The 17,782-nt window shown below is 50.9% G+C and overlaps 1 protein-coding gene across 14 annotated transcripts in view; it reads left to right on the top strand.

Moving 5' to 3' along the window:
• The window catches only part of shank3b (SH3 and multiple ankyrin repeat domains 3b), a 25,264-nt gene extending 7,715 nt beyond the window's left edge, over positions 1 to 17,549 (top strand). For 7 of the 14 annotated variants that reach the window (XM_060048639.1, XM_060048640.1, XM_060048634.1 and 4 more), the window contains exons 6-30: positions 199 to 270; positions 574 to 682; positions 2,967 to 3,118; positions 3,314 to 3,443; positions 4,222 to 4,259; positions 4,345 to 4,461; positions 4,789 to 4,866; positions 5,008 to 5,074; positions 5,272 to 5,491; positions 5,789 to 5,970; positions 6,060 to 6,173; positions 6,328 to 6,403; positions 6,736 to 6,818; positions 7,117 to 7,241; positions 7,606 to 7,735; positions 8,412 to 8,492; positions 8,605 to 8,622; positions 9,908 to 9,931; positions 10,530 to 10,660; positions 10,875 to 10,968; positions 11,820 to 12,620; positions 12,800 to 13,117; positions 13,280 to 14,438; positions 14,717 to 14,746; positions 15,148 to 17,549. In XM_060048639.1, the coding sequence (XP_059904622.1) occupies positions 199 to 270; positions 574 to 682; positions 2,967 to 3,118; positions 3,314 to 3,443; positions 4,222 to 4,259; positions 4,345 to 4,461; positions 4,789 to 4,866; positions 5,008 to 5,074; positions 5,272 to 5,491; positions 5,789 to 5,970; positions 6,060 to 6,173; positions 6,328 to 6,403; positions 6,736 to 6,818; positions 7,117 to 7,241; positions 7,606 to 7,735; positions 8,412 to 8,492; positions 8,605 to 8,622; positions 9,908 to 9,931; positions 10,530 to 10,660; positions 10,875 to 10,968; positions 11,820 to 12,620; positions 12,800 to 13,117; positions 13,280 to 14,438; positions 14,717 to 14,746; positions 15,148 to 15,733 (4,935 nt within the window). In that variant the 3' untranslated portion in view covers positions 15,734 to 17,549. Of the gene's footprint in view, positions 1 to 198; positions 271 to 573; positions 683 to 2,966; positions 3,119 to 3,313; positions 3,444 to 4,221; positions 4,260 to 4,344; positions 4,462 to 4,788; positions 4,867 to 5,007; positions 5,075 to 5,271; positions 5,492 to 5,788; positions 5,971 to 6,059; positions 6,174 to 6,327; positions 6,404 to 6,735; positions 6,819 to 7,116; positions 7,242 to 7,605; positions 7,736 to 8,411; positions 8,493 to 8,604; positions 8,623 to 9,907; positions 9,932 to 10,529; positions 10,661 to 10,874; positions 10,969 to 11,819; positions 12,621 to 12,799; positions 13,118 to 13,279; positions 14,439 to 14,716; positions 14,765 to 15,147 lie in introns of all 14 variants that reach the window. The other 7 variants (XM_060048642.1, XM_060048646.1, XM_060048644.1 and 4 more) reach the window with 5 other exon arrangements.
• Positions 17,550 to 17,782: the final 233 nt, after the last annotated feature.

The following is a 17,782-nucleotide window of genomic DNA, read 5'->3' as shown; positions in this document are numbered from 1 at the left end:
ACCATTAATACTAATACTAGTAAAACGTACAGACTACCACTCCCCCCATACCTTTCCTATTGCCAAAGGCGTAGCTTTAGTTGGGCCTTCTTTAGGCTACATTTGGTGTTTCTTGTTCTCTCCTGCTGGTTATTCTACTCAAAGTTCTGCTAGTACTGATCTGATGTCGCTGACCTCCTTCCCACCACCTGTGTTCAGTTCCGTTACAAGAGGAGAGTTTATACCCAGAGCTACGTGGACGACAAACAACTCGCCAAGCTGCATACCAAGGTAATTATGCTAACATTAAGCTATGTTACATACCAAGGTAATTACGCTAAGAGTTAGCCAAGCTAAATACCAAGATAACTACACTTGTAGTTAGCGAAGCTATATAATAAGGAAAAAGGCTAACCGTTAGCAAGCTACATTCTGAGGTTGCCATGCTAACAGTTAGCCACACTGCATACGAAGGTACACATGCTAATATTTAGCCATGCTATGTAACAAGGCAAACAAGCCATCAATTAGCCATGCTATGTATCAAGGTAAATGCGCTAACAGGTAGCCATGCTACGTCCTGCTGTGCTCCAGGCAAACCTCAAGCGGTTCATGGAACATGTCCAGCAGAAGAACGTTGAGAAGGTCTCCAGATGGCTGGACAGAGGACTGGACCCCAACTTCCATGACGCCGACAGTGGAGGTCAGTAACTCAACCAGGAGGTCAGTAACTAACTGAACCTGGAGGTCAGTAATTAAATCAACCAGGAGGTCAGTAACTTAACCAGGAGGTCAGAAAACTAACCAACCAGGAGGTCAGTAACTCAACCAGGAGGTCAGTAACTAACTCAACCAGGAGGTCAGTAACTTAACCAGGAGGTCAGTAACTCAACCAGGAGGTCAGTAACTAACTCAACCAGGAGGTCAGTAACTTAACCAGAAGGTCAGGAACTCAACCAGGAGGTCAGTAACTAACTCAACCAGGAGGTCAGGAACTAACTCAACCAGGAGGTCAGGAACTAACTCAACCAGGAGGTCAGTAACTTAACCAGGAGGTCCGGAACTCAACCAGGAGGTCAGTAACTAACTCAACCAGGAGGTCAGTAACTAACTCAACCAGGAGGTCAGTAACTTAACCAGGAGATCAGTAACTAACTCAACCAGGTTGTCAGTAACTCAACAAGGAGGACAGTATCTAACTCAACCAGTAGGTCAGTAACTAACTCAACCAGGAGGTCAGTAACTCAACTAGGTGGTCAGTAACTCAACTAGGAGGTCAGTAACTAACTCAACCAGGAGGTCAGTAACTAACTCAACCAGGAGGTCAGTAACTCAACTAACCAGGATGTCGGTAACTCAACTAGGAGCTAAGTAACTAACCGACCAGGAGGTCAGTTACTAACTCAACCAGGTTGTCAGTAACTCAACAAGGAGGTCAGTAACTAACTCAACCAGTAGGTCAGTAACTAACTCAACCAGGAGGTCAGTAACTCAACTAGGTGGTCAGTAACACAACTAGGAGGTCAGTAACTAACTCAACCAGGAGGTCAGTAACTAACTCAACCAGGAGGTCCGTAACTCAGCCAACCAGGATGTCGGTAACTCAACTGGGAGGTAAGTAACTAACCAACCAAGAGGTCAGTTACTAACTCAACCAGGAGGTCAGTGACTCAACCAGGAGGCCAGTAACTCAACCAGGAGGTCAGTGACTAACCCAACACCATATACTATATTAACACATACCAGCAGGCCTGCCTTTACCTGCCATTGGGCCCTGGGGCTGAGAGGTTTCGTAGGCCCCCTGAGAGGGGATCTTACAATGAGGATATGTAAAACATTTTCCGACATTTTGCCGTTGTCGACGGGGGGGGGGGGGGGGTGAGACGACTGTGGCTGTGGTGTCAAGGGGCCACTTGGCCCAGCTACCACTAGTGGCCCTCCTTTTTCTTGGCTCATGATAGGCCTCTGATCTTTGTAAGCCCCCCAAAAAAATCACAGTGTCTTGGGCCTTCGCCGATCGGGGCACCTATCATGGGCCAGTATAAGAAAAAGTGCAGCTCATGATAGGCCCCCCGAACGGCGTAGGCCCTGGGGCTTCAGCCCAGGCAAGCCTGTGCATTAAGGCGGCCTTGCATACCAGCCACCTCCTTATCGTCTGTATTACTTTGTGTGTAATTCAGAGTTATACTGCAGTATCTGAGCTACAGCTGCAGTGTAACTGTGCGTCTTATAGAGTTATAAACTGGAGTATCACTGTGTGTACTATAGAGTAATATACTGCAGTATAACTGTGTTTACTATACAGATATAAAGTGCAATATAACTGTGTTTGCTATAGCCATATACTGCAGTGTCTCTGTACTAACTGCACTCACTCTGTACTAACTGCACTCACTCTGTACTAACTGCACTCACTCTGTACTAACTGCAGTGTCTCTATACTAACTGCACTCACTCTGTACTAACTGCAGTCACTCTGTACTAACTGCAGTATCCCTGTACTAACTGCAGTGTCTCTATACTAACTGCAGTGTCTCTATACTAACTGCAGTGTCTCTATACTAACTGCAGTGTCTCTATACTAACTGCAGTGTCTCTATACTAACTGCAGTGTCTCTATACTAACTGCAGTGTCTCTATACTAACTGCAGTGTCTCTATACTAACTGCAGTGTCTCTATACTAACTGCAGTGTCTCTGTACTAACTGCAATGTCTCTATACTAACTGCAGTGTCTCTATACTAACTGCAGTGTCTCTATACTAACTGCAGTGTCTCTATACTAACTGCAGTGTCTCTGTACTAACTGCAGTGTCTCTATACTAACTGCAGTGTCTCTATACTAACTGCAGTGTCTCTGTACTAACTGCAGTGTCTCTATACTAACTGCAGTGTCTCTATACTAACTGCAGTGTCTCTATACTAACTGCAGTGTCCCTGTACTAACTGCAGTGTCCCTGTACTAACGGCAGTGTCCCTGTCCTCCAGAGTGCCCTTTCACCCAGGCCGTGCAGCTGGAGGACAGCTGTGACCTCATCAAGGTGCTGCGGAGCGGCGGGGCTCACCTGGACTTCAGGACGCGAGACGGCATCACCGCCCTGCACCGCGCAGTGCTCTGCAAGAACAGCACCGCACTCACTGTACGTCTGGTACTACAGTACAGCTACTGTAGTACCACAGTACCACCCTCACAGTACTGTGATGTATACTGTGGTGGCAGTAGTTTAGTACTATGGTAGCAGTGCTACGGAATCCTTGCTTTGCATAAGATGAACACTAATATTGATAATATGGATGATGCTAAGATGAGGATAATGGCTAACGTGTCACTGTAGACCCTGCTGGACCTTGGAGCCTCCCCCGACTACAAGGACAGCCGCGGCCTGACCCCCCTGTACCACTCGGCCATGGTGGGGGGCGCCCCCTTCTGCTGTGAGCTGTTACTGCAGGACCACGCCACCATAGGTCAGAGGACACTTCACATTCATGGTTTAGCAGCTCCAGTCAGCGTGTAGGACGCATTCATGGTATAGCAGCTCCAGTCAGTGTGTAGGACACACTCATGGTTTAGCAGCTCCAGTCAGTGTGTAGGACACACTCATGGTTCATGAGTTCCAACCAGAGTGTGTCTAGAACGTACTGATGTTTTATCCGCTCCTACTAGGGCGTTAAAACAATGTATTTATGTTATTGGAGTCTGAATACAGTGCAGTGGGAATACAGTGCAGGTTTATGGGTTCCACTGCAGTGTGTTTGGGTAGAGCATTGTGTGTTCATGGTTTATTAGTGTGTGTGTGTGTGTGTGTGTGTGTGTGTGTGTGTGTGTGTGTGTGTGTGTGTGTGTGTGTGTGTGTGTGTGTGTGTGTGTGTGTGTGTGTGTGTGTGTGTGTGTGTGTGTCTGTGTTTGTAGGACGTTGTGTACTCATGGTTTAAGAGTGTGTGTGTGTGTGTGTGTGTGTGTGTGTGTGTGTGTGTGTGTGTGTGTGTGTGTGTGTGTGTGTGTGTGTGTGTGTGTGTGTGTGTAGGACGTTGTGTATTCATGGTTTATGAGTGTGTATGTATGTGGGTCTGTAGAAAGTTGTGTATTTATGGTTTACGAGTGTGTGCGTGTGTGTATGTGTGTTGAATGTTTGTGTACTCAGTGTTTATGAGTTTGTGTGTGTGTAGAACATTGTGTATTCATGGTTTATCCTATACTGGTTCTATCGTGAACACAATGATGTCAATTGTGATTGTTCTACAGGCATGACCGATGAAAACGGATGGCAGGAAATCCACCAGGTAGAGCTCACAGTATGAATCCTAATAATAATAATATTAAAACCATGACATGATCGATGCTCTGAACCTTGTGGTTACGTTGCAGGCCTGTCGTCACGGTAACGTGCAGCATCTGGAACACCTGCTGTTCTACGGCGCTGATATGAGTTCCCAGAATGCATCAGGGAACACAGCGTTGCACCTGTGTGCGCTATACAACCAGGTAACTCACATAGAACCATGGGGCTTTAACTAGTGTTTTATTAACCAGGGTTGATTAACTAGTGTTTTGTTAACCAGGGTTTATTAGCTAGTGTTTTACTAAAGGTACCAATATGTGTCAAATTCATTATACTAAATCATAGAATGATGTGTCACCGGAGATGAAGAACCATGCTCAGAGCACCGCGTGTTGCTAGATACAGTACAGGCCAGTACAGACCAGTAAAAACCGGTGCAGGCCGGGCCAGGCCACGTTAGCGTCTCCTCTTTGTCTGGATGGCGGGCAAGGGGCTCCTCTGACCGGTGTGTGTGTCATGGCTCTCCTCAGGACAGCTGTGCCAGAGTGCTGCTGTTCAGAGGCGCTCATAAGGACATTAAGAACTACAACAACCAGACTGCCTTTCAGGTGAAGGACCACAACTACCCGAATACCCTCCATAGACCTACGGATAAAGAAGTACCTTAGTGAGGACAAGAACTAAAACAACCTGTGTGTCTGTGTGTTTGTGTGTGCGTGTGCATGTGCGTGTGTGTGTGTGTGGTGCAGGTGGCGATCATCGCTGGAAACTTTGATTTAGCAGAAATCATCAAGATTCATAAAACATCAGACGTGGGTCAGTTCAGTTTCTTTGCTTGTTTGTTTGTGGCTCGTTTTCAAACAACAATACAAAAACTTGTAGTGTGTGTCTGTGTGCGCGCGTGTGTGTGTGTGTGTGTGTGTGTGTGTGTGTGTGTGTGTGTGTGTGTGTGTGTGTGTGTGTGTGTGTGTGTGTGTGTTTGTGTGCGTGTGTGTGTTTGTGTGTGTGTGTAGTTCCCTTCACAGAGAGTCCTTCTTACACAAGGCGTCGTAGAGTGGGAGGAGTCAGGGCTGCAGGGGGGAGTGGCCTGTCTTCTCCTCGCTCTCTGATTCGCTCAGCCAGTGACAACGCTCTGGAAAGTCCCGCCTCCTCACCAGGCCCCTCCCTGCATAGCCTGGACACACACCACGACACACACACACACTCCCTGAGACGCCACTCACGCAGACTCAGGTACACCCACCCACACAAACACCTACCCACTTACACACACACACACACACACACACACACACACACACACACACACACACACACACACACACACACACACACACACACACACACACACACACACATACACACAGACACTCATACATGAACACACAAACACACAAACAACCTGCACTGCAAATATCTGACACATACTAATCCATCTGTCTATCTACCTGTCTGTGTCTACCTGTCTGCCTACCTGTCTGCCTACCTGTCTGTGTCTACCTGTCTGTCTCCCTACCTGTCTGTCTGTAGTCCTGGGGGAGGGGCCGTGGTCCCAGTCGAGACCACGCCCCCGCCCTCCCCGCCCCCGGCCACCCAGGTGATGAAGAGGAGGCTCTACAGCGCCGTCCCCGGGCGCACCTTCATCGCCACGCGGTCGCACACACCCCAGGGCCCGGGGGAGATCCACCTGCACCGGGGGGAGAGGGTCAAAGGTCAGGCACACCGGGGGTCAAAGGTCAGGCACACAGAGGTTGGTTGATTCACGTGGAGTTGACCATGTTGTTGTTGTTTGTCCCCCCAGTGCTGTCCATCGGGGAGGGGGGGTTCTGGGAGGGCAGTGTTAAGGGTCGGACCGGCTGGTTCCCTGCTGACTGCGTAGAAGAAGTTCAGATGAGGCAATATGACCCCAGACTAGGTAACACTATCTGAAATATACTCAACATCATACACTTTATTATCATATTATATAAAAAAATCCATTACGTATCTATAAATATACGTCAATATTTAAACAGAATGTGAGCAATGTGTATCAAGGTTTTTTTTTATTTGGTGTATTTTATCTCCAGAGAGCAGAGAAGACCGCACGAAGAGGCTGTTCAGACACTATACTGTGGGCTCCTACGACAACTACACCTCATACAGGTCAGCTGCAGACCTGCATCATACACATGTCGAACTACACCTCCTACAGGTCAGCTGGCGGTAGTGCACCCTACACCTACTCATGTCAAACTACACTTCCTAAAGGTCAGCTGGCGGTACTGCACAATACATATGTCAAACTACACCACCTACAGGTCAGCTGGCAGTACTGCACCATACATATGTTGAACTACACCTCGTACCGGTCAGCTGGCGGCACTGCACACCACACCTGCATACTCAAACAGAAGTTGTGTGTGTGTGTGTGTGTGTGTGTGTGTGTGTGTGTGTGTGTGTGTGTGTGTGTGTGTGTGTGTGTGTGTGTGTGTTAGTGACTATGTGATAGAAGAGAAGGCTGCTCTCCTCCAGAAGAGAGAGAGTGAAGGATTCGGCTTCGTCCTCCGTGGAGCAAAAGGTAACTAGAACTCACTAACCCTCATTCTGCCGGTTAGAGCGTGAGGACCACTGATGATTAACGTCGTCGAAGTCTCTCTCTCTCTCTCATTCTCTCTCTCTCTCCATCCCTCCCTCCCTCCCCCTCTCTCTCTCTCTCTCTCCCCCTCTCCCTCCCCCCCCTCTCTCTCTCTCTCTCTCTCTCTCTCTCTCTCTCTCTCTCTCTCTCTCTCTCTCTCTCTCTCTCTCCCCCTCTCCCTCCCCCCCTCTCTCTCTCTCTCTCTCTCCCTCCCCCTCTCTCTCTCTCTCTCTCTCTCTAGCTGAGACGCCCATCGAGGAGTTCGCCCCCACCCCAGCGTTCCCAGCTCTTCAGTACCTGGAGTCTGTGGACCAGGGGGGCGTGGCCTGGAGGGCGGGACTTAGGACCGGGGACTTTCTGATTGAGGTATGAATATTAATCATCTCATGTAATATTAATCTCTGCCGTTAACCTGTCTACATGTCTTGCTGTCTGCCTGTCGGTCTTTCTACCTGTCTGTCTCTCCACTGGTCTGCCGGTCTGTTTCTCTACCGGTGTGTCTCTACCCAACTGTTTAACTGTCTCTTACCCTGTCTGACTACCTGTCTACCTTTATACCTGTCTACCTGTCTAACTGTCTCCATGTGTCTACCTGTGTACTGTGTCCGTGTGTCTCCCTGTCTTCTGCCTCCCTGTCTCCCTTTCTCTCTGTCTCCCTGTCTCTCTGTCTCCCTTTCTCCTGTCTCCCGTCTTCTGTCTCCCGTCTCCTGTCTCCCTGTCTCTCCCCCAGGTGAACGGGGCGGAGGTGGTGAAGGTGGGCCACAGACAGGTGGTGTCTCTCATCAGGCAGGGCGGCAGCGGGCTGCTGATGAAGGTCGTCTCAGTGTCCCGCAAGGCCGACTCCAACCTCCGCAAGAAAGGTCTGTCTGCTGTCTGTCTGTCTGTCTGTTTGCCTGTCAGGCTATTTGTCTCTCGGACTGACTGTGTCTGTCTGTCTGTCTGCCACCTGCTTGTCGAACAAACTTGTTATCTCCTCTCTCTGCTTTATGAATGGTTTGTGCGATTGTAGCTCCTCCCCCTCCGAAGAGGGCTCCCAGTACATAGTTGACTTTGCTCTGTGATTGGTTGTTTGTAGCTCCGCCCCCTCCGAAGAGGGCTCCCTGTTCGTCGTTAACTCTGCTCTGCATTGGTTGTTTGTATCTCCGCCCCCTCCGAAGAGGGCTCCCAATACATCTTTAACTCTGCTCTGTGATTGGTTGTTTGTAGCTCCGCCCCCTCCAAAGAGGGCTCCCTGTACATCTTTAACTCCGCTCTGTGATTGGTTGTTTGTAGCTCCGCCCCCTCCGAAGAGGGCTCCCAGTACATCTTTAACTCTGCTCTGTGATTGGTTGTTTGTAGCTCCGCCCCCTCCGAAGAGGGCTCCCAGTACATCTTTAACTCTGCTCTGTGATTGGTTGTTTGTAGCTCCGCCCCCTCCGAAGAGGGCTCCCTGTACATCTTTAACTCTGCTCTGTGATTGGTTGTTTGTAGCTCCGCCCCCTCCGAAGAGGGCTCCCAGTACATCTTTAACTCTGCTCTGTGATTGGTTGTTTGTAGCTCCGCCCCCTCCGAAGAGGGCTCCCAGTACATCTTTAACTCTGCGCTCCAAGTCAATGACCGCTGACCTGGAGGAGATAGGTACTACACATCATAATACAATACTACCAGTATTACTAATACTTCTTATTTAACCATTATTACTAATACCACCAATACTACTAATACTGTCAATACTACTAATCCATGACAGCTGACCTGGAGGAAATAGGTACTACACATTAATACTACTATGAATACCACCAATAATATTCATACTACTATAGCCCATGTAGCATCATGCTAACCTGTTATCCCTTCTAGCCCATGTAGCATCACGCTAACCTGTCTGCTTCTAGCACCCCTAGCATCATTCTAATCATTATAAGCTCATTTAGCATCAAGCCCACCTGTGTGCTTCTAACATTACTATCTCATGTCATATAGCATCATGCCAACCTGTGTGTCTCTAACACTACTAGCTCATGTAGCATCATGCCAACCTGTGTATCTCTAGCACTACTAACTCATGTAGCATCATGCCAACCTGTGTATCTCTAGCACTACTAGCTCATGTAGCGTCATGCTATCCTGCATGTTTCTAACACTATTATCTCATGTAGCATCATGCTAACCTGTGTGTCTCTAACATTACTATCTCATGTAGCATCGTGCCAACCTGTGTGTCTCTAACACTACTATCTCATGTAGCATTATTTTAACCAGTATGTTTCTAACACTACTATCGCATGTAGCATCATACTAACCTGTTTTTTTCTAACACTACTATCTCATATAGCATTTTGCTAACCTGTGTGTTTCTAACACTACTATCTCATGTAGCATAATGCTAACCTGTGTGTTTCTAACACTACTAATTCATGTAGCATAATGCTATCCTGTGTGCTTCTAACACTACTATCTCATATAGCATTATGCTAACCTGTGTGTCTCTAACACTACTATCTCATGTAGCATTATGCTAACCTGTGTGTTTCTAACACTACTATCTCATGTAGCATAATGCTAACCTGTGTGATTCTAACACTACTAATTCATGGAGCATAATGCTAACCTGTGTGATTCTAACACTTCTATCTCATATAGCATAATGCTAACCTGGGTTTTTCTATAATGCTATCCTGTATGTTTCTAACACTACTATCTCATATAGCATTATGCTAGCCTGTGTGTTTCTAACACTATTATCTCATGTAGCATAATGCTAACTTGTGTGTTTCTAACACTACTAATTCATGTAGCATAATGCTATCCTGTGTGTTTCTAACACTACTATCTCATGTAGCATAATGCTAACCTGTGTGTTTTTAACACTACTATCTCATATAGCATTATGCTAACCTGTGTGTCTCTAACACTACTATCTCATATAGCATTATGCAAACCTGTGTGTTTCTAACACTACTATCTCATGTAGCATCATGCTACCCTGTGTGTTTCTAACGCTACTATCTCATGTAGCATCATGCTAACCTGTGTTTCTCTGCATCGATAAGCCTCAGCCAGAAGGCGGCGCTTCGGTGAGTCGCGTTCTCGACAGTGTTGAGGTCGTAGTGTGCTCGTGATGTCACAGTGACATCACCGTGATGTCATCAATGTGATGTAACTGTGGCGCAGGCATGTTGTGGCGCTCGTGTGTTGGTGACGTCAGATTCCATAGGTTTTGTGTTGATGTGATGTCACTGTGATGTCACTGTGATGTCATTGTGATGACGGGATGCTGTTGTGCGGTCAGACTCGTCATGTTGTGACGTCAGTGATGTCATCTGTGATGTCATGAATATCATTACAATCTGAATCGTCTAGCGTCTAGGATCCTAGGCTAGACTATGTCAATACGCTACCAGGGCCGGCGCAGGTGCACCTTATCACATTGTCCTGCGTACTACGGTGAGGGTTTCAGTGCGCCCCAACAATTAATCCCGCTCCCCCTCTCTTCTCCGTTCCATTTGTTAATTAATTAAGGGCGCCACCAGAGGGCGCCCCCAACACATTTGCCGCCCTAGGCGATCGCCTAGGTCGCCTATGCCGAGCGCCGGCCCTGTACACTACCAATGCTGTGAGTGGCCCGATTGGTGGAGTGGACGCTGCCGTCTGATTGGCTCACTGTGTTTCTAGAGAAACTGGATGAGATGCTGGCGGGAACGTCACAGGAAGTGGTAATGAGGCCGCGGCCGACGGAGGAAGTGCGCTCAGCGACGGTCCGACAGCGACCGAGCAGCCGGCGCATCACACAGGCCGAGATCAACGTGAGGACCGCCGCAGTACCGCAGGCTACCTCTAGTAGTACTATAGTACTACTACAGTACTAATGCAGTTATATATGTGAATTATAGTATTGCCGTAGTGGTACTGAATGCTACTACCGTGTTCTGTGTGTGTGTGTGTGTGTGTGTGTGTGTGTGTGTGTGTGTGTGTGTGTGTGTGTGTGTGTGTGTGTTTTCTGTGTTTGTGTGAACGTAGTCTCTGTTTGAGCGTCAGGGGCTGCCCCCCCCCCAGCCGGTGGAGAAGACCACCATGGCCGTCCCCAGAGGGATGAGCAGGACAAAGTCCTTCGGTACGCACACACACACACACACACACACACACACACACACACACACACACACACACACACACACACACACACACACACAAACACACACATACACATACACTCTATACACTATCTAAACACACTATATAAACAGAAACTATATAAACACACACAGGCTGCGTCTCAATTGAATTTGAGCGGCTCGTCAAGGCTGTCGCATTTCTAAGGCTCCTTCAAATGCGGCCGACAAATGCAGCCCCTTTTTTCCTGGATTTGAAGGATCCACCTGCTGAATCCTACACGGCCCACGGTATCCCATGATGCATTGCACGTTGAATTTTTTCAGAAAAAGCGGCAGAGAGAGCGGAAGCGGCAGCTGCAGCAAATTACATATTTAACGCCAAAACTATGTAAAACCCTCTTTTTATATTAAATAAAAAAATTGACTATTTTAAATCTGTAACTTTACTGTCAAAGTTCAATGACATTAGCACTAGCCATATAATGTTAAACTAATTAACGTTATCGATTATGTAATTATTATATAACGGCTCCATATCTCCCTTCCGCCGTCCGGTTTGAGCCGCAGCTGTCAGGGTTGCTAGGTGACACCCTTCACCTTGTCGTTGTAAGGTAATGGGTGTTAACGGCTTGTTACGCAACCTGGAAATGGTCCGTAAGCCAGACCATCTCATTTAAAACGCTCGTTCGTCCTTCGGTTCGGCCTTCAGGGTCTACGAAGGCCACACCTTCATAGACCGGGTCCTTCGAAGGATGCGTCCCCTGAATTGAGACACAGCCACACACTAGATAAACACACACACACCATCGGTATGCTCAGGGGGGTGTGCTGACGTGTGATTGGTTCCCAGGGACTCCCGAGGACGATCGTATCTCCGCTCTGATTGGAGAGCACCGGTTTCCTCGGAGCTCCTCCCTGACGGACGGCTTCATCCCGCCCCCGCCCCAGATAGCCCCGCCCCCGCCCCCCTCCTCCCCCTCCTCCCCCTCCCTCTACCTAATGGACTCCGGCCCGCCCCCCTCCTTCCTCCCCCCGCCCCCCCCCATCCGGGGGGAGGGGGTCAATCGCTCCAGCTTCAAGCCGGGGGCGGAGCCACGGCTGCAGGAGCTCTCTGATTCGCCGTTGAGAAGCCACGCTCACGCAGAGCGCCAAAGAAAAGCCCGCTCCATGATCATCCTGCAAGACTCCTTAGACACACACACACCTGCTCGCCGTGACACACACACACCTGCACACACACCTACACACACCTCTGCACACCGCGACACACACACGCCTGCACACCGCGACACACACACACCTGCACACCCACTTGCACACCGCGACACACACACACCTGTACACACACCTGCACACACACCTGCACACACACCTACGCACACACCTGTGCACACACCTGCGCACACACCTGCACACACACCTGCACACACACCTATACACACACCTATACACACACCTGCACTCACAGTTACACACAGCGACTCACTCTCGGTTCACCCCGCCATCATTGCGGTCGGCCAATCCCCTCTGTCGCGTCGGCGGGGCCGTCAAATAGAAAACCCGTATGGTAATGTCGGCCAGCAGGCTCCACCCAGTAAACCCCAGAGGAGGAAATCGCCGCTTCTGAAGCAGACGCCGGTGGAGGAGCAAGGTGACGTCTCCTCTCCTCTCCTCTCTCCTCTCCTTGTCTCCTCCTCTCCTCTCCTCTCCTTGTCTCCTCCTCTCCTCTCCTCTCCTCTCCTCTCCTCTCCTCTCCTCTCCTCTCCTCTCCTCTCCTCTCCTCTCCTAGTCTCCTCGTCTCTTCTCCTAGTCTCCTCGTCTCCTCTGCAGGTCTGGGACAGAAGGAGCAGGAACGGGGCGGGGCCATCCCCAGTAGGGCGGAGCTGTACCCGCAGGAAGGGGGCGTGCCCTTCCCCAGCAGGGCGGAGCTCTACCAGCAGCAGGTCCTGTCTGAGCGCGCCCGGGTCCAGGGCCGCCGCTCCTCCCTCTTCCTGTCGGTGGAGGGGGCGGGGTCGGACCACGCCCCGCCCCTCCTGACCCTCAGCCACTCCATGGACGACCTGGGGGAGCTGCCCCCCCCCGCCCCTGTGCTCTCCCCCTCCCCCACCCCCCACACCTTCCTCCACCCGCTCACCGGCAAGCCTCTAGGTCAGTCCTCCGCCTCTCCGTGACCCTTGACCCCCCCCCCCCCCCCCCTCTCCGCGACTCCCCTCCCCCCTTACCTCTCCATGACCCCCTTCTCCCTGACCACTGTGACCCCTGACCCTCCCTCCTGTCCTCTCCGTGACCCCATGACCTCTTGTCTTCCAGATCCCTCGTCCCCGCTCGCCCTGGCACTGGCGGCGAGAGAGCGAGCGCTGACGGCCCGAAGCCCCTCCCCCGAGCCGCGCAGCAAGGCGTCCTGCAGCCCCTCCCCCCTGGGCTCCTCCCCCCTGGGCTCCCCCGACGCCCGCGCCAAGCGCACCCCCGCCGCCACGCCCCTCGCCAGCCCGGAGCTGCGGCACAAGCGGCCGGCCCCGCCCCTCTACACCGAGCCCCCGCCCCTCTACCCCGAGGCCCCGCCCCTTTACCCCGAGGGCCCAGTGGAGCGGCCCGAGACGGAGGGGGGGCTCACCTCCCCCGCCGGCCCCTCCCCCGAGCGCTGGAGACCCGCCCCCCCGCCGGCCGCCGAGGGGCCGGGGGGGGGGGAGGCGGAGAGGAGGAGGAGCCTGACGGTGGGCAGCTCGGAGGAGGAGGGCGGGGCCTTCACGGTGACCCTCCCCCCGGCGCTCCTCTCCTCCAGCGATGAGGAGACGCGGGAGGAGCTGAGGAGGATCGGCCTGGTGTCTCCCCCCCCCGCCTTCGCCTCCCTGCCCTCCCCCCCGCCCCCCTCCCTCGCTCTGCTGCCCCGGCGAGCGGGCGAGGGGGGCGGGGGGGGGGAGGCGGCGGGGGAGGACGGGTCCTTCTCCCCCAGCTCCTCCCTCCCTCCCTCCATCACGCTGGCCTCCCCTCCCGCCCCCCCCTCCCCCTCCTCGCCCCCGGCCCCGCCCGGCCTCAAGCCCCGCCTCCGCTCCCCGGTGGGCCGCGGCCGCGCCGCCCTCAGGGACCCCCTGCTGAAGCAGTCGTCGGACAGCGAGCTCCTCCCCTCACCGCCCTCCGGCGGCCCCTCGGCCCGCCAGCCACGGTACCTCTTCCAGAGGAGGTCCAAGCTGTGGGGCGGCGAGGGGGCGGATCGGGGGGCGGAGCGGGGGGCGGAGCGGGGGGCGGAGCCAGGGGACGGGGGCCGGCCGGTGGCCCTGGGAGGCCAGGGGGCGGGCTCGGCCGTCGATCTGACCCATAGGATGAGCACGGCCTTGGAGCTCTCCAATAGGACGGGCTCGGGGCTGGACCTGGCCAATCGGCTGCAGCTGCTCAACAAAGACAGCCACTCCCTGGGGGAGGAGCCTAGCCCCCTTGACCCCGGACGCAGGTCGCCAGTGGGCGGGGCAAGGTGCGTTGTCATGGAAACGGTCGACTAGGTCATTACCCATCATGCACTAGCGTTAGTTTGGTTGAAAAGGTTTAGGTTTAGGTGCTAGGTTAGAGGGGGTCAGTTTAGGCGTTAGGTTGGAGGTGGTAAGTTGTTAGGTTAGAAATGGTGGGTCTAGGTACTAGGTTAGAGATTGGTCAGTCACAGGATGGTTTGGTTCTAGCGTTCCAGATGGTTCTTGATGGTTCTAGGCTTCCAGATGGTTCTAGTGTTCCAGATGTTTGTTCTTTTTCTTCCAGATGTGTAGCAGACTTTGAAGACAGTAAATCGTAGGTTTTATACCCTGGGTAAACATTTGTTGTTAAAGCTGATTCATTATGAATCATAATAATATTAACAATACGTTATAATAATGTAATAATACTTACAATTAATAACCAGGTTCGGTATTAACCTGATAACCTATAACCCCAATCCCAACACTATTTAACATTATTTCAAAAAAGCTACTAATAATGCTATTAATATTGCTGTTAATAGTACTATTAATAAAACAATAAATAATGCTGTTGATAATGCTATAAATAATCCTATTCATCATTCCATTAACCATGCTATTACTAACATTCTGAATAATGCGATGAATCATTTATGCATATAATAATATTCATATCAGTAATATTGATGATGAAGATAACAGTGAATAGTGACGCGCGGCGGTGTGTTGCAGGTTGTTCTCCAGCCTCGGCGAGCTCCACACCATCTCTCAGAGGGGCACCAGCTACACCGTCCGCCCCGGGAGCCGCTACCCCGTCACCCGCCGGAGCCCCTCCCCGTCCCCCTCCCCCTGCTCCGAGAGGCTGATGGGCCTGGGCTCCTCCCCCTCCCCCGACCGGCCCGAGCTGAGCTCCGGCCGCGGGCTCACCATCCTCAAGTCGTCCAGCCTCAGCCTGCCCTCCGAGCCCAAGGAGGTGCGCTTCGTGATGCGCAGCGCCAGCGCCCGGGCGCGCTCCCGCTCCCCCTCCCCCTCGCCCCACGCCTCGCCCTGCCCCTCCCCCGTGCTGGGCGGGCCCCTGCTGGCCCTGCGGCCCTGGCGGCAGCGGCCCCTGGGTCTGTGGAGCAAGTACGACGTGGGCGACTGGCTGGAGAGCGTGGGGCTGGCCGAGCACCGCCAGCGCTTCCAGGAGCACGAGATCGAGGGCTCGCACCTCCCGGCCCTCACCAAGGAGGACTACGCCGAGCTGGGCGTCACGCGCCTGGGCCACCGCATCAACATCGAGCGCGCCCTGCGCCAGCTCCTGGACGCCTCCGCTTGACCCCTGACCTCTCTTCCTCAGACCCTGGGAAGATCTTAGTCTTGATATTCTGGTCAGATGCTCTTTTGGTCACTGAAACATCTCAGGCAGTCAAAGCAATTTGATCTCTCGGCATTTGTACTCCCTGCTCTGGGATTCATCCCTGGTTCTTTAGCACTAGCTAGCTCTTTAGCGCTGGCTAGCCATCTAGTGCTAGCTAGCTCTTAAATCAAGTATGTTTGAAGGAAAATGAATGGCAGTGTTGCCTCTATTTGTTTTCATTTTAGATTATCACCTTTCTGAGGATCTGATGCTGTTCTCTTTTTCACAGACAAAGAAGTAAGTTTGCTAACTTACCGATTGAGATATCTTGCCGATTTATCTTAGTTGGCAAATTCGCTGTCTTACTGAGTTTACTTATTCAGTGTGTTAGCCAATTTAGTCCAGTTAACTCAGTATGTTAGCTAACTTACTGACTTCGCTGACATGCTAAGTTGGCTAGCAGGCTAACAGTGTGCTAAACCATTCTATTGGTTTCATAGCAGCTTTCTTACTAGACTTTTGTGTTTCTATGGAGTTATTAATCATTCACAATCTTCACTTACAAGCTTGGAATAATGTTGGCGTAGACTTTGTAATCCCTTGGTTCTATAATTCAGAGGTTGTTTAGCGGATGGTTTGGTGTTGAGTACTAATGACTGTAGTGGTGTTTGTTTTGAGACGCTCCATAGCCGGGTGTAGTTTCTGTGGGCGGTGCTATCTCCTTTTAAAGCCATCTGTACAGAAATGATCATCCTCTTTTATCGTTCCTCTCTAACTAGTTAACCGTTATCTACTCTCCAGTATAACCTCTTCACCCTCGATCACCCCCGCACACCGCGATTGCCCTGGTAACCACACCGCGATCGCCCTGGTAACCACACCACGGTCATCCCGGAAACGTGCACCACCACCCCATGCCCCCATAGGCCTGGGTTTATACCCCTTTACCTATCGGTGTATCAGAACTGACCGGGTTTACTTCATGGGTTTACTATTCTCTGCTGCCCTTCTCATCATTAGTTAACTTCCATTGAAACGCTTTCCTAGCTGCAATACATTTAGACCCAGAGTATTGGTTACTCTTTCTAAGACTCCGGAGGACGTTTTCTATAGATTATATGACAGTCTGAAGCCTATAGTTTTTATATTCCTATCCTGTAATTGGGTATATCAACTTAAGTCGGCTCTACAGTTTGTAACTCTCCGCAGAAAGAGAGGATGGCCATCACGTTGTCGTGGCAACGGGGCCTACCGTTGCCATAGCGACACCGTCCAAGTGGTTGCAGATGTGTGACATCTGATTAAACTCTTTCAAAGTATGATTTTAAAGTTAGAGCGATGGTGAAGACAACATGGTATTAAAGTTATAGCGATGATGAAGTCATGGAATTAAAGATAAAGATGAAGACAACATGGTAATAAAGTTATAGATGAAGACAACATGGTATTAAAGTTGTTGATGAAGACAACATGGTATTAAAATTGTTTATGAAGACAACATGGTATTAAAGTTGTTGATGAAGACAACATGGTATCAAAGTTATAGATGAAGACTATATGGTATTACAGTTATAGATAATGACAACATGGTATTAAAGTTGTTGATGAAGACCACATGGTATTAAATTGATAGCGATGATGAAGATGTGCTCGTAGTTATTTTGGGTGGCTGATGTGAGTCCTGTTTTTCTTTTTCTAAAAGCACACACCTGCTATGGAAGGCGGTTGTCACGGCAACTAAACGCAGTCCTGGGCAGATGTAACCTTTTAATAAACTCTAATTTACTATAAACTCCCCCAGGTTCACCTGTCTGTCTGTCTGTCTGTCTGTCTGTCTGTTTCATGTGGACCTCTGGCTTATGAATGCATACGGCCGCGTTAATGACTGACCAGTCCGACCGTTGAACCCCCAGTCCCTGACCCACAGGCATAAACCAGTTCTATGGCTGCACACACCGTACCATAAACCAGTTCTATGGCTGCACAGACCATACCCTGAAACACTTCTATGGCTGCACACACCGTACC

The sequence above is a fragment of the Gadus macrocephalus genome, chromosome 4 (assembly GCF_031168955.1).
Source record: "Gadus macrocephalus chromosome 4, ASM3116895v1".
NCBI lineage: Eukaryota > Metazoa > Chordata > Actinopteri > Gadiformes > Gadidae > Gadus > Gadus macrocephalus.
This window is presented reverse-complemented; position numbering and strand designations above follow the sequence as displayed.